This window comes from Rhipicephalus sanguineus, chromosome 10, assembly GCF_013339695.2.
Source record: "Rhipicephalus sanguineus isolate Rsan-2018 chromosome 10, BIME_Rsan_1.4, whole genome shotgun sequence".
Taxonomy (NCBI): Eukaryota; Metazoa; Arthropoda; class Arachnida; order Ixodida; family Ixodidae; genus Rhipicephalus; species Rhipicephalus sanguineus.
Genome location: NC_051185.1, coordinates 24,072,505 through 24,091,251, shown reverse-complemented (window position 1 = coordinate 24,091,251; position 18,747 = coordinate 24,072,505). Strand labels below are relative to the sequence as shown.

General features: G+C 48.4%; 1 protein-coding gene across 1 annotated transcript; it reads left to right on the top strand.

Annotated features, from left to right (window-relative positions):
- The first annotated feature begins 1,625 nt into the window (after nucleotides 1-1,625).
- Nucleotides 1,626-18,453, top strand: LOC119406269 (uncharacterized). The gene is made up of 9 exons (XM_037673002.1): nucleotides 1,626-1,924; nucleotides 8,250-8,442; nucleotides 10,444-10,614; nucleotides 11,831-11,944; nucleotides 14,198-14,393; nucleotides 15,022-15,210; nucleotides 15,315-15,481; nucleotides 16,210-16,485; nucleotides 18,010-18,453. Exons 1-9 carry the CDS (start codon nucleotides 1,626-1,628, stop codon nucleotides 18,451-18,453), a joined length of 2,049 nt encoding a protein of 682 aa, XP_037528930.1.
- The last annotated feature ends 294 nt before the right edge of the window (nucleotides 18,454-18,747 follow it).

The following is an 18,747-nucleotide window of genomic DNA, read 5'->3' as shown; positions in this document are numbered from 1 at the left end:
TCAGATTGATTCAAGGCGAGACTATCTTTTTCAATGTGGAAACTTAGGAGCTACGCTATGTTAAAAGAAGCATATAAGTTAAAGATAATCAAGAGTGAATCGGGTAAATTAAGTGTGAATCAAGAATGCACCACGTCACTTAAGAGTGAACTAACAGTAAATCAAATGATTTCGATTAGTTCGTTTAGTAAGAGGCGAGACCTTCTATTTAATGCAGAAAGATAAGCTGGTACTGTGGCCAAACACGTGAGCAGCTTGTCTGCAGACAACCGTATTTGCTCACAACCAGCGCTACCTACAAGTGTGGCAAGGTTGTCAGGGCAACTGAAGGTAGTTAGAGGTATTAAGGGTAATGCTAAAGCGTATCTCTCGTTTGACATCCCGCCATACATACAGCGTCCGCGCATGCGCGTGAGCGTACTGTAAGTGAACTTCAGTAGAGCACGTTCCTACTGAACTGCTGTGTGAATGCCCTGGTCTGATCGAAACGCTCAGGAAACACCGAGATAACGTCCTCTTATGTTTACTCGGGCCGAGGAAAACAGTGGCGACTGACGCCAACGGTTACACGTCGATCTTATCTTATGCACTAGTGAGGTGCGACGCCTGCATTGCCGCTGGAGGCGCCCTCCATCACTCCAGTGTAGAGTTACTGCATAGGCTCCCTTTAGGGAGAGCCTTGTACCCTTTACTCTAGTACAGTGGGACGCCTGATAGCTCCAGGCATGCTGATGCTTGCTCCCAGCAACTGATACCTTGCTTGCTGTGTATCACGTCAACGCGTCGTACCGGCCTGTAGTTAGAGAACACTGTCCAATGAGTTGGAGTGCAAGGATAAACTTTAATTTTCCGCGTTTCGAACAAAACCTCCCCCCAAATGTTTTGCTCTATGTAGCTCGACCTATCAAACATCTGTTAGAAAGCACCAATAACTGATATCCAGAAAAACACGAGAAAATTTTCGCCTTCTCGGCCAAATCATTAATCTTGACAGTTCTTTTTTTTTCGTTCTTTGGCGCGTCTTGCTGATATTACACTACGACGGTACTTCCTAAGCTGTTTGGAAACATAAAAAATGCAATTGCATTACATTATCAAACTCCAAAACTTATCGAATAATCCTTTTTTTTTACTTCTGCGTTCCTATATGATATCGAAAAAAAATGGATCTGCATTGTCATTTCTACATCTTTCTTCTGCCACCCATGGTGGGAAATTCTAAACATTTTTTTTGCCAGCATTCTATAAAACGCCACCATAAGATAGCCTGCTTCTTGGTGTATGCTCTGTAGTGGGTATAAGATTTTGAAGAGAACAAAAGTGGTGGTAGTCGGGAAACTTTATTTGCGTCTGAAGAACACCTGGCTAAACGCTAGGTGTAGAGGGCACCTCCCACGTTGGGGCAGAGAGCCCAAGGCTCTCCGCCCTTTCCCGGACCTTCTGGACGGCCCACAGTTTATCTTGTAGACGCTGAACACATGCACAAGAAAATTTGTATATTGTTTTAATTTAGATTTTCCGTCTCTCTTAACTTGATTAATTCTTATCGTATGGCACCCGGTTATTGGCTCATATCCCTCACTGGGTACGTTCCATTAAAAAATTATCCTCATCATCGTCACATCATGAACGAGAAGAAGATTATCTCTCGTGTCATGGACGCCATGGCGATCCGCCTAGCGACTTCTCTCCTGCTCCTGCTACTTCAGAGGACTGAATGCCTGCGCGGCTCGGCTGCATCGCAGACGTCTTCGCTGACGCTCGTAGCGGAGAACCCCGGCGCGGGCGACTGGTCGCTGGGAGACACCGTCCGCCTCTCGTACGTGCTCGAGACGCAGGCCGACACGCACGTCACCTGCACACGTGACAGCCGCCTGGTCAGCGCTTACCTGTTCACCGTGCCTACGCGCACAATCACCGTCAGGTAGGCTGCTGAAGACGGAGGAGGAGGTCAAATAACTCGCAGGGTCCCCTATGCATTCGCCTAAGACGAGTCGAAGGCGAAAGCCATCTTCTTTTTCTTTTCTGTCGATGTATTGATCCTGTCCCGTCCCCCTCCCTCCGAAAGTCTTCTGCCCTTAACGTGATCTAGCACTGCCTCAGGGATCGCAGGCATTGCAAGCTTTCTACACATCACGCGCCTCCGGAATCGGCCCACCTATGACGAAGCGACGATGCCATGTAATGACATCAGAATGTGACGCCATAGTGAAGTCACGACCACGTCAGAAATTTTGGTGACATGTGGCGTCATGATGACGTCATAGAGTGACGTCATCACGTGATGCTGATTTTTTCGGATAACTCGTGTTGACGCCCCTGATGCCTACGGTCACCATTTTGCGTCTGATGTGACATCTAAGGCTTTCGCCTTAATAGTTCCTTAAGGCCAAAGCCTTCAGCGTCTCGTTGAGTGATGACCTTGAGCAAAACGCGGCCGGTGAATGAAGGGGTACAAAAACATACGTGACCTTCTCCTTGCGAGAAACGTTTGGAGAGTACGATGTAGTCTTGTTCTGACGTTATGAGATGACGTCAATGACACTACCTGATGACGTCATTAGATAATAATAATAATAATAATAATAATTAGGGTTTACGTGCCGCCCCGCCACGGTGGTCTAGTGGTTACGACGCTCGACTGCTGACTCGAAGGTCGCGGGATCGAATCCCGGCCGCGGCGGCTGCATTTTCGATGGAGGCGAAAATGTTTGAGGCCCGTGTATTTAATTCAGGTGCACGTTAAAGAACCCCAGGTGGTGGATATTTCCGGAGCCCTCCACTACGGCGTCCCTTATAATCATATCTTGGTTTTGGGACGTTAAACCCTCGATATTAAGGATTCTTTAAATAATTAAGGGTTTTACGTGCCAAAACCGCAATATGATTGAGGAACGCCGTAGTGGAGGGCTCCGGAAATCTTGACCACTTGGGGTTCATTAACGTGCACCTAAAGCTAACCACACGGGCCTCTAGCATTTTGCGATGACGTCATCATATGACATCGTCGCTTGGTCAAAAGTGGGACAACTCTTGAGTTATTGCAACACCATGTGAGTTGCCGAACGCATCGGAGGAGGAACAATCCAATCTACTGATAACGTCGAGGTAATTTAACGCGCGTCTCTCACACTACGGCTCCCTACATCTTACAAGGAGTCCGATTCCCTATTGTAAAACGTAACGCATTACGAAGTGCGAAGCAGGCTTCTGCCTTCATGTGCAGAAAGAGTTTAGCCAGCTGCTGAATTTTTTATTCCGGGATAGAAAGGGGTGGAAGAAGAATGGCCTACCCGGGGGTAGGCCTCCGCTACCCTATTGGCCCAATCTAGGTTGAGGTCATTGACCTAGAGCATTATGCAGCACTCCCCGAATCCGAACAGCGACGTACGCAAGATTAACAATGTACGAAAGGAGAACGTCGAACCGTTAACCGCATCTACACAGAGTTTTATTTGGTACTGGTAACAAAGCGTATTCAGTAAAAATGTAGTCGTTTTAGAACACTGTTTATTGTGAGCACTGCGGCAGCGCAGTAAGTGGTCCTTAAGATTACCCTTCGACAATGCGGTGGTAGCACGCTGGCAGCGGAGCCACCGACCTAATTGGATATGGTGCCAAAAAAAATTATGCGTGTGATGTAGAGAGCTTTGTACGCGATTATGGGGGAGCTCCATACAGCTTCCCCTAGAACATGTTCGGCCATACAAGAAATCGGATTATTGTTTATTCAGAAAGAAAGCTATTTTAAATAAAGCTTACACTTTGTTCTTCGCAAAAATAGACGTGTTTAGAACAAAAAAAAAATGTGAACGCTTCAGAGCGCTACGTACAGGAAAGTTGCATGCAGCTCTCTGTGGAAGAACTGGAGGTCCCTAGAAAATCTGGCGCCTAGAGATGATGATTTCTGTTAATTAGAAAACGGGGACTGTTTAGAGTACTGGGTACTGTACTATTTGAGCGTCGTAAGCTGCCCTCGTCCTGAGGGCACGCCTGCCTCAAAAGATTGTGGGGCGCCCTTAAAAAAATTAGGAGCCCTTCTCCTATGGGAAAAATTGGGGCCTGCGAAGATTAGCGTGTGCGTGCCTGACGTACTACTTTTCTTTCTTTCCATCGCTTTGCGCGAAGCTCCCTCCCAACTTTTTATCTTCTCCCATGCCGGGACTCGGACCTCATTCACGTCCTTATCAGCGCAACACTTCTGTTGCTACAGGCAACAACGACAGTCACGCGTGAAACAATGAAGTGCAACGATGGAAGACAACAATGAAATGTGGCAGCCAGAAATCACGTGACCTCGATTAAATGATCAGACTGACACATCAGAAACGGCTGTCCGCCGACATGCCCACGATCGAGAGAGCATCAATTATCGCAAAACGGCACATACGATAGGCACGCGATCGGCGCACTTTCTGGCCACTATTTTTGTACGGCTGCATTTCTGCACACTCGGCGGCGCCGGTTTTTTAGCGAATTATGCCGCCGCCCCCGAAATCTAACTCATAGAAGCTTGATTTAAAGATGGGAACTTTGGATTACTGCATACTATGCTAGGAGAGAACTCTGTGCAGCTGTCCCTGCAAAAATGTCTTACACTTCTGTGATTCTCCAGAAAAAAAAAACAGAGAGGACTTCAGAGTACTGAGTACTCTTCGAATGTATAGTGTTAAGCTATCGCATGCGCTTCTCGCTGAGTCCTGATTTCCAGCGGTTCAGAAGCAAGACCTAAAAGATTCGGAGTAATCTAAACTCTACTCTGAGAGAGTTTTAGGTAACCGACTCTCAGTCATCATCTTTCTTTGGAAAATTTGCTGACGATTGAGACTATCATATGTATTCCACTACGCGTGAGCAGTGTCCCTAAAACTCGAAAAAAACATGTTACAGGTCGATAGTCCTGCCGTCAAAATGGAGTGAATGTTTTATTTCTGCGTCATCATTATTCGTCGCAGCCGCACCTACCTCTTTGTAGCAGTCCACCAAAGAGTTGCAGATGCAACATGAATTGAGAACAACTACTATAGGCTGCTGCTTATGAGCTTGCTCGTATTTGTAGCTGTCGATTCGAATGACACATGCACAAACTAACTTTTATTTCATGATAATGTAGTATCGAGTTTCAAAATAATAGGCCTCTGATACTCCGTCGTATTCAACTTATCGACCACTTCATCACAATTGAAAGAATTGAAGGACACTTTGTAAATTCCAAAGTGTGTTCGGCGAAAGCCTGTGGCCATTTCGACTCCGCCGACAGACGCCACCGCCAAGGTGCGCAACAGTTGCGCAACGCACGTTGAAGGAGCAACGCGCAACTGTAGCGCATTGACGGACGGACGGGTTCGACGGACGCCGCCGCCGTGTTGCGCAACAGTTGCGCGAAGCGCGTTGGAAGGAGCAACGCGCAACTGTTGCGCATTGACGGACAGACGGCGCCGACGGACGTCGCCGCCACGTTGCGCAACAGTTGTGCAACATGCGCTGGAAGGAGCAACGCACAATTTTCGCGCATTGACGGATGGGCGGCGCCGATGGACGCTGCCGCCGCGTTACGCAACAGTTGCGCAACGCGCGTTGGTAGGAGCAACGCGCAACTGTTGCGCATTGACGGACGGACGGCGCCGATGGACGCCGCCGCCACGTTGCGCAAGAGTTGCGCAAGGAGCGTTGGTAGGAGCAACGCGCAACTGTTGCCATGCGCCGCTGTGCCATCACGTGATTGCTTTGAGAGTGTGAGGGGGAGAGGCCACAGCTGGCACCGTGCCAGGGCACGGATGGACGGACACCGCGAGTATGAGACATTAAAGGTTTTCGCCTTAAAAAGCTGTTGCAGACAGAGCTTCGCTGAGGTCCACTGGGTCCCTTCGATTAACCGTTACTGGCAGTCTTGCACTCCACGAGGGTGTGCCATCAGCCAATGAGATTCGCGTACGCAGTTCTCGGGCACTCCGGGGTGTGTCGGGGACAGATAAGAGAAGATGGCTCTCAGTTATAACTTGAGAATCCTGACTTTCGAGTTAAAGGGCTTTCCCACGATGTCGCCACAATCACCTGCCCATCAAGCTTCATGCATAGCATATCAAATTTAACTTGACAATGATCATCGTGACAGCCTCATTGATTGCACATTGAGCCTCCCCTTATGTAATACCCACTAGGGGGTCCTTAAGGAAATAAATATGAAATGAAATGAATGAGTGCAAACAGCAAAATAAGAAGGTAACCTGACACGAAACTGATTACAGCATGAGCTTTGCGTGGTTGTTAGAGCTGTTATGGCGTATTTTGACAGACAACAGATGACGTAAAGCTAACTTGATTGAATTTTGAAGTCCAGAAACGAAGCTTGGCTCCTTTACCAGACTTATCGCAATAACCGTTAGCGAAAACGTCACAAGAGAGCAGCAAAAGGTGTGACGTTGGAGATGTGTATGGCAAATAGGATGGCTGCGACCACGCGTAGTATGAAAACGTTTCAGCTTCCGATGCCGACGGATCAAAAACTGAATGGTTTCCCACCTCCACTTGGTCGCGTCCAGGCGGACGCTCATGGTCGCATTTCGCCAACATCGACAGCGACGACGAAATGGTCTTGCTGCCGGGAGACGCGGCTATGCGTTGCGGTAGAACGGGTGCCACAAAGTGGAAGCCCAAGTGTGAAATGTATCAGGCGGCACATTAGTTTGCTAACGTCAAAGCTTTACTACCCTTCGTCGTATAGTTTCCTACAATATTTAGTAGAGAGAATTCTGGCGCTGCGGTCGATCAGCCACCATTGGAATGCATCGATGTTGGAATGGGTAGTACGCACATGAATTTGCCTAGTCTTCATGCTTGCGACTTCGAACGCACTTGTAGCTTTGTTTCTTGTTGTGTTTGGGATTTCTATCTCCGCGTGGTTGAGGTTTGTTTCAGATAAAAGAGCGGCTCGTTGTGAACCTAGTGAGCTGATTCAAACTGGTGAGCCTACAAGGGTCACGGTGGTGAAGTGGAACTGCTGAACATTTGCTGAACTTCGTCTTGCGACAAAGCGGCTGCAAGCCACACGGAGCCGAAAAAACGAAGCTTAGACAAATCTGTGTACTATCCATCATTCCCATGCTGGCTGAAGCGCCATGCATTGTAGCTCCCATAGACACTGGCGCTAGTTTTCCCTCTAGCGTACTATTCTGAAACTGTGGTTGAAACAGAGCGACACTAACCAAGGTACTGATTAGAAGTAAAAACTTTTTTTCACTTTACAAAAATGAAAGGCTAACGATGCACTGAAGTCCATCGACTGCGGCACACCACTGAGAACAGGCGTGACCCCACGGCCTACAGAAGGCTATACAAGCACTGCTTTCTGGTGCCCCCAGTCACCCCTGAAGAAGGTTCTGAGTGGGACACGAAACGTCAGGTTTTTTAACACGAAAGTGTTTTATGCCCGGGTCCACCCAGACTTCACTGACGTATTTCCGTTACGGATATAGCGTTGGTAAAATGCACACTAACGGATGAGAAAAACAGTGTACATGACACACATGTCATGATTTCATGTTACCACTTGTCATTTATGTTCGCCATACAGAAATGCGTCGTCGTAGCAATTTTGGTATATATCCATATAATTAAACGGTCGCGAGCTTCCCGAGACCATCTCATGTAAATCATGCTGTACATGACATGCGTGTAACGATTTGCATGATAGGACCTGTCACTTATGTTTGTCAGACAATCTTGTCACGCCACACCAATTTTGGTATATATCAAGTTATCGAAACGGCCGCAAGAGCACCGAAGCCGTGGCATGTAAATCATGCCATTCATAACATGCATGTCATAATTTTCATGTTACGACCTATAATTTATGTTTGTCCTACAGTCATGTTGTGCCATGCCAATTTTGGTATACGTCCCATTAACGAAACGGCCAGGAGAGCACGAAGTCCTAGGCGGATAGATAGAATGATAGATAGATAGATAGATAGATAGATAGATAGATAGATAGATAGATAGATAGATAGATAGATAGATAGATAGATAGATAGATAGATAGATAGATAGATAGATAGATACTCTCAAAGTCGCAGTAGTTCACTAAGAAATGCTTCGCATTTGGAAATTCCTTTCCAAGCAGACAGAATTCTGCGCAATGTTAACCTTTAAATTATGAAGAAACATATTTTCTACCTCTTGGCGGGAGTTTTTGACATCCTCGCCCGAAGCTTTTGGTGTCGACACTGATGGTCACGTGGGTCTTTCAGGGCCCGTCGCCTGTTACTGGTGCGCAACGCCTCCGTGGAGAACGCGGGACGCTACCTGTGCCGGGCGCGCAGCGGCAACGCTTCGCGAGCAGTCGGTTGGCGGGTGCGAGTGCGGACACGTGACCAGTGTCCTTCGGTGCTGCCCTGTCAGGAGGCGCAGGGGCGACCGTGCACGCCCTGTTCATGTCCCCAGGTACGCGGTTAGGGTCATCTTCTCGAAACGTCCCTCAGTATCAGATTATTTTGATGATTGAAAAGAAAGACTGGATGGTAATATGCAAAAGACGGTCCAGAAGTTGAAGCCTGCAATGGTACCTCCTTTAAAAAGAAATACAAAATAAGTTACAGCAGTTCATATACATCGACTACGAGAAACAAAGGGTAGCTTTTCGCATTAATGCTATAATTAAGGGATAGAACGTTTGCAAATAGTAGGCATATATGAAGCATTGTGGAAGAGTAAAGTCAAACATTAATAAACATTAAAACTCGCAGGGTCCCTTATGTATGCACCTAAGACGACTCGAAGGCAAAACCCATCTTCTTTTTGTCAGTCGACGTACTGATTATCCCCCGACCTTCTCCGAAAGCCTTCTGCGCCTAACGTGGTTTTGCACTGCCTCCAGAATCGGAGGCATTGCAAGCTTTCTGCACCTCACCTGGTTTTGCACTGCCTCCGCGGTCAGCCAACTTTTGACCATGCGGCGAAGTAATGCGATGACATGATCATGTGACGTCATGACGTCACAAATTTTGGCGATATGTGACGTCATGATGACACCATAACGTGATGTTGATTTTTGACACGAAAGTGTTATATTCTGGGGTCCACCAAGACTTCCGTGACGTGTTTCCGTCACGGAAATGACGTCGAAAAATGCACACGATCAGATCGCAATGAAAAACATGAAGAAAAAAGTTTCGTCAGCGGGTGTCGCACCCACGACTTCTCCGTCCGCGACATCAGATGCCGCGCATGATATCGACTAGGCCACGGCCGCACGCCCTGGAAAAGCCCCTTTTATATCTGCCACTTTCCACTCACAGTGTTGTTGGTCGGCGGGGTGGTGTCGGCGTCTGGGAGCGCTAAAGCGAACTAAGGCATCATGACCGTGGCTATCCCAATTAGCTCCTGTAACGCGCCGTTGCTACGCGTCCGTCCCATTCGGCGCGCTTCCAATAGGAGAAGTCCAATTTTGTCAACGTCTTAACACAGCGCGAGGTGGCGACCTTAGCCCAAGCGTTCGCCTCGCTCATAGCATTCATCCATATTAAAAATAGTTCTGCGACGCACGAATGCCTCCTCTGGCTGTAACACCGCTTTGCCGGCTCACGCTCGCCCCGAGAAAAATTGCGGTCGGGCTAGAGAGCAGACACGACGCGCGCTGCGTTTACCTCTAGTCCGGGCGTGGTGTTCCGTAACCATTTAACATGCCGCGGGATGGTGACCTTAGCCCAAGTTCTGCGTATAATCAGCGACGCTCTTTTGGCTGTCACACCACTTTCTCTGATTACGCTCTCACCGTTCGCTACTACAGCCACCACAAAGGTTCGTTTAATCATTGATCATGGAGGTGAGTCGTCGGGATGGAGATGTAGCACCAAGCGTCAACGCGGGTGCGTCTACGTCAAACGGTGCTATAGTTGCCAAACACCAACAGACATTGTGCAAGCTCTCTTATTTTAATGTAAAGTAAACGTTCGACTTCTACTGTAAGGACACGTTTCACTTTCGTGCTATACCCATCGTGTGCAGGGTTCCCCTTCAGGGGGGGGGGGGAGGCGGGTGAAGGTTCATAGCAGCGTCCCCCTCCCTTTAAAGTCCATTTAATGGGCAGACTTTGGCCCCCACCCCTCCTCTCAGCTGACTAGGGGGGGGGGGGGGGCGGCCGCCCCGTGACGTTTTTTGCATCGCTCATGTTGACGCCGCCGACGGTCAGTTTTCACGTTTGATGAGGCATCGAAGGCTTTCGCCTAGATAAACAGCAGTGCACTTTTCGTTACCGCATTAAATATTTGCGTTCTTCTAGTTGAGCTCTGCAACGGCAAGTGGCGGCACTGATCATGTCACTCACGTTTACTCCTCAGGTATAATAGTGGATAATTCGCGAATTCTAAATCTGCGCATAAACTGAATATCTCTACTGTTCGCATGCGCAAGGAGAAGCCATGAATCTGACGCTAACGTACGCAGGGTCGCGCCTTCTTCGGCAAGAGTCGCGCGTTCACCTGCTACGAGACTCCGCGCGGACACTTGGGCAACGACCTCAAGATGGCTGTGAACGTGAGCCGACGTTTGTACACCTTCGAGCAGTTCGAGCCAGTCGTCGTCGAGTACGAACTTCGGGCCTACGGAGACACGCAGGTTTGTGTCGCGGCGTTCGTTGTGCTCGACTTGTTCGCTGACTCTGTCGACAACATGTACGTTTCTAGTGTAGTGTACTTCAACTTTGTTATTTTATGCACTCATGGCTAAATCGCTTCAATTTATTTAGATTGACTTATTCTGATAATGTCAGTATGCTACGCGAACCTTTTCTTGTGTGTAAGACCTGACCGGGGTTTTGTGTGTAAGACCTGACCCTGCTTGGGCCACAGCTACGGCTCGATGTATTGTAAATAAAGTAGTGAAACGTCTGAATCATTTAAAAAGAGCACGCCCGTTAGTAAGTGATGCTTGTCTATAGAGTACGTTTTCTTGCACTCTTCCTTACCGTGACGGTGAGTAGGTTATTGAAATTTTCGTAAAAACAGCAGGTTTTTTATGTTTGTTATTTAGTTAGCCTCTTTCGCAATTAATACGTGCAGCCGCAATCGTAGCTAAGCGGATACACTGCCATGATAAGTAAGTTATTGAATAAAATGATGGTAAAATATTGTGCGTCGAAATACATTACCGGGCAACTTAGAGAATGGCGCTAGATGAATTGTGCAGTGTTAGCAACGAGTTAACTGACTCTGTCAGCCAGTAAAACATACAATTAAGCGTTCCAAGCTAAATGCTTACGAAGGTATCTGATATACACTGCGATATATCCCTCCCCTTTATGCATTTTCTGCCATCAAAGAGCCAATCTGGATCACATTATGTGGAGCTGTACACTACACCGACCACCTAAACCTCTTAACGTTAATAGTAACGAGGTTGCCATGTGCAGCTCGGCGCCCCATGTCCAGGACCAGATCCTGGATTGGGCCAAGAGGCTAGCGGAGACCTCTGGGGTAGAATCCTCCGCTCCTTACTCCACCTTCCCTTCCCTTTCGTGATAAATGAAACCTTCCTCCTCCCCTTCTCCTCCCCTCCTCCTCTTACAAAAAGCACTTGTTACGAAAATTATGGCTTTATGCTGTTCTCCGAAGTATGCACAATGCGCGAACAACTGAGCCCGCAAGGCAAGGCTCTTGAAGCTGCTCGTCTTGCCCGCTTCGGTAAAAAAGGCTGCTGAAATGTTGTGTTTGCGTCAAGTGTTGTCCAACTTGCGGGGCTTCTAACGTGCTAGGTGTACCTCGAACATGAAGTCCTGGCAACGATCGTAAGTTCACTTTTGAAGACTGCATGGGTCCGTCTCCTCAACCTGCAGGTTACATGGCTGGTCGACAACGTAGTCTACCACACGCACACTGTCCTTGTGCCCCAAAAGTCGACAGGTTTGGTTTCCTTCAGCAAGAGGTTCGTCCTGGACCCATCTCCGAAGGTAAAAAGAAATCATACAGAAGCCTCGCAGTTGTCGTACACATAAGTATTCTTACGTTCTACGCAATGGACATGACGACGCGCTATACACCGTTAAAACGTCAGATGCAAAGCTGTAGAAGCTATGCAAAAAGTTTGGTCAGCAAAATGTGAAGCCCGCGCGTCTCGCGCTTGGATTTCGTCGTTGTAAACGTGGCCTCCGCGATAGGCTCCTGCTGCGCGCTATTGGAACCAATCGCGTAGGCCACGATACGAAAGCAGACACTAAGCGATCCGGAACCTATTGAAAACCGTGTAATTAACGGAGTTTGATTATTTCTAAGGAACAAAATATGTTCTTTTATTAGAGTCTAAGAAAGAAAAAAAAAATCTTACTACAGGTAGTTTCTTGGTGCGAGTCTCGCAACCTTCCATAACGCTGTACCTGGTGTATCAAAGTGTATCGAACTCAACCGATCCCTATGAGACCTCAACGGGCTAGATCGAACGGGACCGGACACTAGTCGTGTACGACCAGACCCGATCCGACCCCTATCGAATCTCACCGGAAGCATCCGAATTTTATCGGTCATTATCGGACTCGTTCCGACCGTCATCACACCTTACTAACCCTATTAATCTTACTAACCTTAACGAACCCGATTCGCACACACACACATGCAGTATATATGAGCCTTGAGCACCTTTTCACCCGCTTCGATTCGCTTCGTTGCATAATCATGCATCCGACAGCACTGTTAAAACAAACTGCGTATCTTGACTATTTTGTTCGGCAGAGCTGCTATAAACGGCTTTTCAGCGAGCGTTCTCGACTATGGCAAGTTTAGTTGTCTTTTTCGTCAATAAACACTGCCTACAGCGCAACATATTGGTGTTGTCAAGAACGTGGCGGCCATGACACACTTCCGCCTCTTGGAGCGTACAGATAAGACAAATACGTGTGCTACGTTATTGCTTCCGTCGTACCTGAACTTTCGCAGCGACGGTGTTCCCTCCAGTAACCTAAGTATTAAACTGTATGGATGGCTGTACTGCAATATGGTGGCGTCGATAATGTAAGCATAATGTTTCCTACAATATTTACTAGAGTGAACTATGGCGCTGTGGCGATCGTTCAGCCACCGTGGGAATGATGGGTAGTTCATGGATTTGCCTAGTATTTGTGCTTGCGGCTTCGTACGCGCTTGTGGCTTTGTTTATTGTTGTGTTTTGGCTTTTGTTTCGGATAAAAGAATGGCTCGTCGTGAACCTCGTGAGCTGATTTGAAGTAGTGAGCATAAAAGGGTCAAGGTGGAAGTGTGACTGCTGAACTCTTGATGAACCGCGTCTTGCGGCAAAGTGGCTGCATGCCACACGGAGCCGAAATAACGAGGCTTATACAAATCGATGTACTACCCATCATTCTAACGCTGCAGCTCCCATAGACACTAGCGCCAGGTTTCTCTCTGGCTTACTATTATGAAACTCTGTGGATATAAGTGCTCAAGCCATACAGTTTAATGTTCGAGAACTTAATCTACGGTTGGGTGACACGTTCCAGCGTATAGAGTATTTTACGGATGGGTTTCGCTGCCATCGTGGTGGGCTGTTAACTGTGCAACACTTTAACAACTAAACGTACAGTGCTATTGTAGACTTATACGCACGAAAACGATTGGATTGGTACATGCGACGTTTCATGACGTTATTAATTCATGTCGCGATAAAAAAAAAGGAAAATAAAGAACTCACAGGGTTTCTTATGCCCTCTCCTAAGGCGACTGTAAGGCGAAAGCCATCTTCTTTTTCTTCTCAGTCTATGCATTTATCCTACCCCGCCACCTTACGGAAACTTTCTCCGCCTAACGTAGTTTTCAACTGCATCCAAGATCGGAGGCACATCGGTTTTGCATTGCTTCCGTGATCAGCGGCCCACCTTTGACCGAGCTACGATATCATGTGATGACGCCATCACGTTACGTTACGTGGCGTCACTGTGACGTCATGACGAAACCACGAATTATGTCTTCTGTGACGTCATGATGACGTCCTGTGGTGACGTTGTCGCGTGATTATGATTTTTTCGCTTCACTCGTGTGGACGCCGACGGGAGATGCCGACGCGGGATGCCGGTCACTTTTCGCTTTTGATGAGGCATCCAAGCCTTTCACTGAAAAAACAAAAACAAAAACATTCGTTTAACAGCCCAAGATGGCGGCACCCATGTGTCCCACGTAAAATCGTCCATACTGACGGGTGCTCGAAAACAACGCAGGCTGCCAGGCACGTGGAGCTGACTGTAGAGGCACAGCTAAGGCACACCGACCTGCGCGTCAGCGAGTCTGTGACTGCGGTGATGTCTCGCAGCGTGCTCTGGTCTTCGTGCAAGGAGGAGAACTGCAGCGCCATCAACGCTCACTGCGCCCCGTCCGGCCGGTGCGAGTGTGCCGAAGGCTGGACCGAGAGCAGAGGTACGCGTAGCACGCTTTCGTGCGTGGGTGTTTTTGAATGCATGAACTCTGCTATAAGGTTTAAGATTAGGCGAATCGGTACCGAATATTGAAGGTGATGCATGTTGAAGCATTCGGACAATAACAAGAACATGAGTAATAGCAATGCAACAGCGCGAACGAAAGCGTGAACTACTACGTGAACAACTACAACAATCACAATAACACGACGACAAGAACAACAACGTGAACAACGACATGAAAAATAAGAATACAACGACAGTAAACGCGACAACAGCTTCTGCCAGCCAGGAAAGATTGCGGGGAAGCAAAAACACTCAGCTGGGTGTAACATTATGGATGTAGCCAAAGGGAGGGGGGGGGGTCTGGGTGGCGACCCACTTCTAAATTTGGCAGTTTGTATTGTGCTCTACACGCGCGCGCACATCATAGCTGTGTCGGACTCCTCCCGTAATAAAATCCTATCCACGGCCCTGGTGCACATGTCTCAGAAAGTACACTTGCTAGGTTCAGAGAGTTTGTCGTAGACACCCGCCATGTTGTAATTTTCTGGGCTGTTTAAGGATCTCTAACCACGGTTTCACGTTATAGTTAAATGAATAAAAGGAGAAAAAAGTCATCGCCGCAGGGGTCTGCCGGCTGCACTGCCACTCGAACCCCGACTGCCAAGAGCTGGGCAAGACGACCGTGTGCAAGGACCACGAGTGCGAGTGCGGCCGCGGTCACGTGCTCAAGCACAAGCGCTGCATGCCCCTCGAGTGCTTCAATCACAAGATGTGCACCGACATGCACGGCGCCTTCTCGTCCTGCCACCAGGGTGAGCCGTTGGTGCGAGCACACCTGTAAGATGTTACAGAAAAAGAACACCATCGATAACATTAGAAATCAATAAATACGTAACAAATAGCGACGTCCTTGTAGGTCGCTGCTGGTGCCTTGCGGGTCACGTGATGACCAACGGCAGATGTGATCCCGTCGACTGCCTCGACGACTCGGAGTGTACCGAGGAGAACACACGCTGCATCGGCCGCCACTGCCGCTGTGCCAGCGACTTTGACCTCGTTGAGAACAAGTGTCGCAAAAGCAAGGTGCGTAAACTATTTACACTGTCAATGAAGAGGAAATCGGGTGTCGTTACTGCGAATACGTTTGTAATAATGGGAAGTGATGTTTTCTAAGAGGGAATGCCGCTGGAGCAAACGCTTCGACAAGAGGGCGTATATTCTTCAGGGTAGTTACTAATCTTACGAGGAGAAGGTAGCACTTTGTCTTCGTCAAGAAGTTGTGGAAGGCGGAATGTCACTGGAGCAACCGCTTCCACAAAATGACTTGTCTTTGTCGGAGCAGTTGCTAATCTGGGCGAAGACAAGGCAGCAACTTGTCTGCTTTGAAGGGGCAAGCACCAGCACCGGTGACGCCTTAGTGCCAATCAGTTTGGCTGCCGCAGGTATGCTTTTCATGCAGGAAAGCTGAATGAGGAGTCGCTGAACAAGTAATGTTGATGGAATGTAGGTGTTCGAAGGCAAGGGAGCAACTGACCTGTCAAAGACAACAACCCTGTCTAAAGGTCCACTCTGCCGACATTCCTTTCCTCTCCGTGCCCAGTCCTTCTCGGGCCCTTTCCTCCCGAAGCTTCTGAAAGCTTCCGGAAGAGCTGTACCCTAGAAGCCTTACTCCAGAATTACGCATCTGGAAGTCCTTTCCTCCGGGAGCTTTCCTCCAGAAGCTTACGCCTTCTCATGAGCATTCTTCGAGAACAGAACGTTTCGCTGGCGATTTTCATGCCAGCTAAACGTTCTCGGCTATGCGTTCGCAGGTGGGCGAGTGCAACCTCGACGTCCCCTGTCCTCGCAACCACTCAACCTGCCTGCACGAGGAAGGGGAGTGCTTCTGTGCCCCGGGCTACCGAGCCGTGTTCGCCCTCTCGTCAGCCGAGCGCACCTGCCTTCGCGTCTCGTGCGCGATCGACTCCGACTGCACGGCGGCGTCGGCGGTTGCCCGCTGTCAGCGCGGGCTCTGCGTGTGTCCCGACGACAGGCCGGCAGAGAGCGGCTTCTGCCTGCTGCCTCACGACTCCAGAACTGTAGCGCAGGTGGGTTGACTCGACCTGTGTTCCGTGCTCAGCTGCATTTGCCGGAATGGATTCCAGGGGTTTGTTCCAATACTCACCGTAGACGGCTAATAGAGAGCTACGCGGACAGCGGCCATATCAAGCCCCATTAAAATTGTCACGTAACCGGCGAATTGGACAGCTCAAAGAAGACGGCATCGGAGACAAAAATGACGCAGGCTACTTTGTTGTCCAAACAAGATGGTGGCTCAGCGAAATGGTCGGATAGTTCTCATTTCGCCGGTATGGTCGTCTGCACAGAAGCAGACGCTTTTGCACGTGCTCAATGTAAGATACGTTGAATTTTTCGTAGTCTTAAACGCGAGAGAAGTAAAAAAAAATTGCAGTTACGTTGTCTCTTCTTAGCTTCCTCTTGTCGACGTGAGGTGGCATCACGTCGCACAGATGTCATCCGGACGAGTTTTCTTACTCGGACAACTAGGGCTCGATGCTGTTTCGAAGCTGTCAGCGTAGACTATCTACGATGCTGTCCAGGATTGGAACGTAGCCCAGAATGAATGCCAATGCTATGACATTCTAGATTGCTGCGTAGATAAAAAGACCGATGAATGGATAGGTCCCAACAGACAAGTAGTATGCAAGGAAAATTAGGGTGCATACGGTAGTATGGAACAGAGTCATTACTGTGTAGATAGCTTCATAGATAAAGAGACGCATGGGTGGGTGGCTGCAGGTAGGCAGAATGGTAATATACCGAGGGCTGAATATGGTCGAATAGAGACTCGTAGAATTTAAAAAAAAATGCAATGATTACGGTACGTACAGCACACCACGGTAGTCAGGGTAATACACTGTGAGATAAGTGAATGAATTAATAAACTTTATTTGGGCATAATACATACATGCATTGGCCGCGAAGTAATGCGAAAGGAGGACTTGAACCTCCTGAGTAGGCCTTACCTCGCTGGGCAGCAGAAGCAGCAAATTTGAAGGTTACAAATTAATCAACCAACAAGAACATAATCTCTAATGTAGTAGTAAGAACATAATCACTAATAACAGTAATGACTGTGATGGCATATTCACAGTAAGAACATAATCACTAATGCAGTAGTGTAGTAATGCAGTAAGCACAACAAGAACGTAATCACTAGTGCAGTAACTAGTTACGCTTAAGTATGAGAAGTTAGTATTAAGGCACGTAAGGTAGTTATTGCGGAACGGTGCCGCCGTGATAATACTACCGTGGAGGTCAACGACCTCGGCCGCAAAGCTGGACGTGCCGGGATATTGAGCTACATCAAGATAAGTGTAACGCTTGAAATTTTAATAGAAACAGTTTCGAGCGTCTACTTTCCGTCAAGAAAAACCAGCAATTATGTCACACCGGGCGCTTTGAATCCTAACAGGGGGTGACTCGACAAACGTTGCGGTCATTTCGACTAGCTCATTGTAAAGCGATCGACGAAAATTGAGCCTTTGACAGAACACCGTTTCTATACTTGTCGGCCACCTCAGAGTATGGAACGCCCTTCTCGTATGTAGGGACTGTGGGGCGTAACCAAGATGGTCACGTACTGCGTCGGCCTGGTCATCGGCGTCGTCGCCTTCGCCGCCGTCTCCATCACCCTGCTGAAGGCCAAGGCTTCCGCAGGCTACGCGCCCAGTCCTGGAGAGGACGACGATGCCGTGGGCAAGCAGATGGGTGACGAAGGCGCCATCATGGCCGAGGCGGTGCGCATGAGGAACCGGCGGGGAGGTCCGAGCGACCTCGAGGCGACCCGGGAGATCGAGGTCGAAGAATCGGAGCTGGACTGCGACCTCGCGGACTACTTCGAAGAGGAAGAGCGGCGCATGGACCGCATGTTCGTGCGGTCGCTGTTCCCGAAGTTGTCCGATGGCCTGTTCTTAGCCTCGCATGGAGGAAGCCGAACGTCCTCTTCGGGAGGGATTGAAGACACGTCTCCGAGGACGACCGTTCATACTTAGATTTTTTTTTCCGTTTCATTACTTGTACGATACGTTCAATGTGGTCTGTAGCGCCTGATGTTGTGCAAGATCCTTATAGTACGTGTTAATACAATTCATGAATTAGTTTTGATTCGTGGTGTCATGGCATCACAGAACTACGGTGGGGTTAGGTGGGGTTAGTTTATTTGCTTTCTTTCCTTGACGCTATGTTCATAGCAGCAGGTAGCGTCTAATATTGGCAAGATATTTTGTAATATGCATGTGAAATCATTTGATGATACCAACTGAGTCATGGTATTTATAACAAGACAT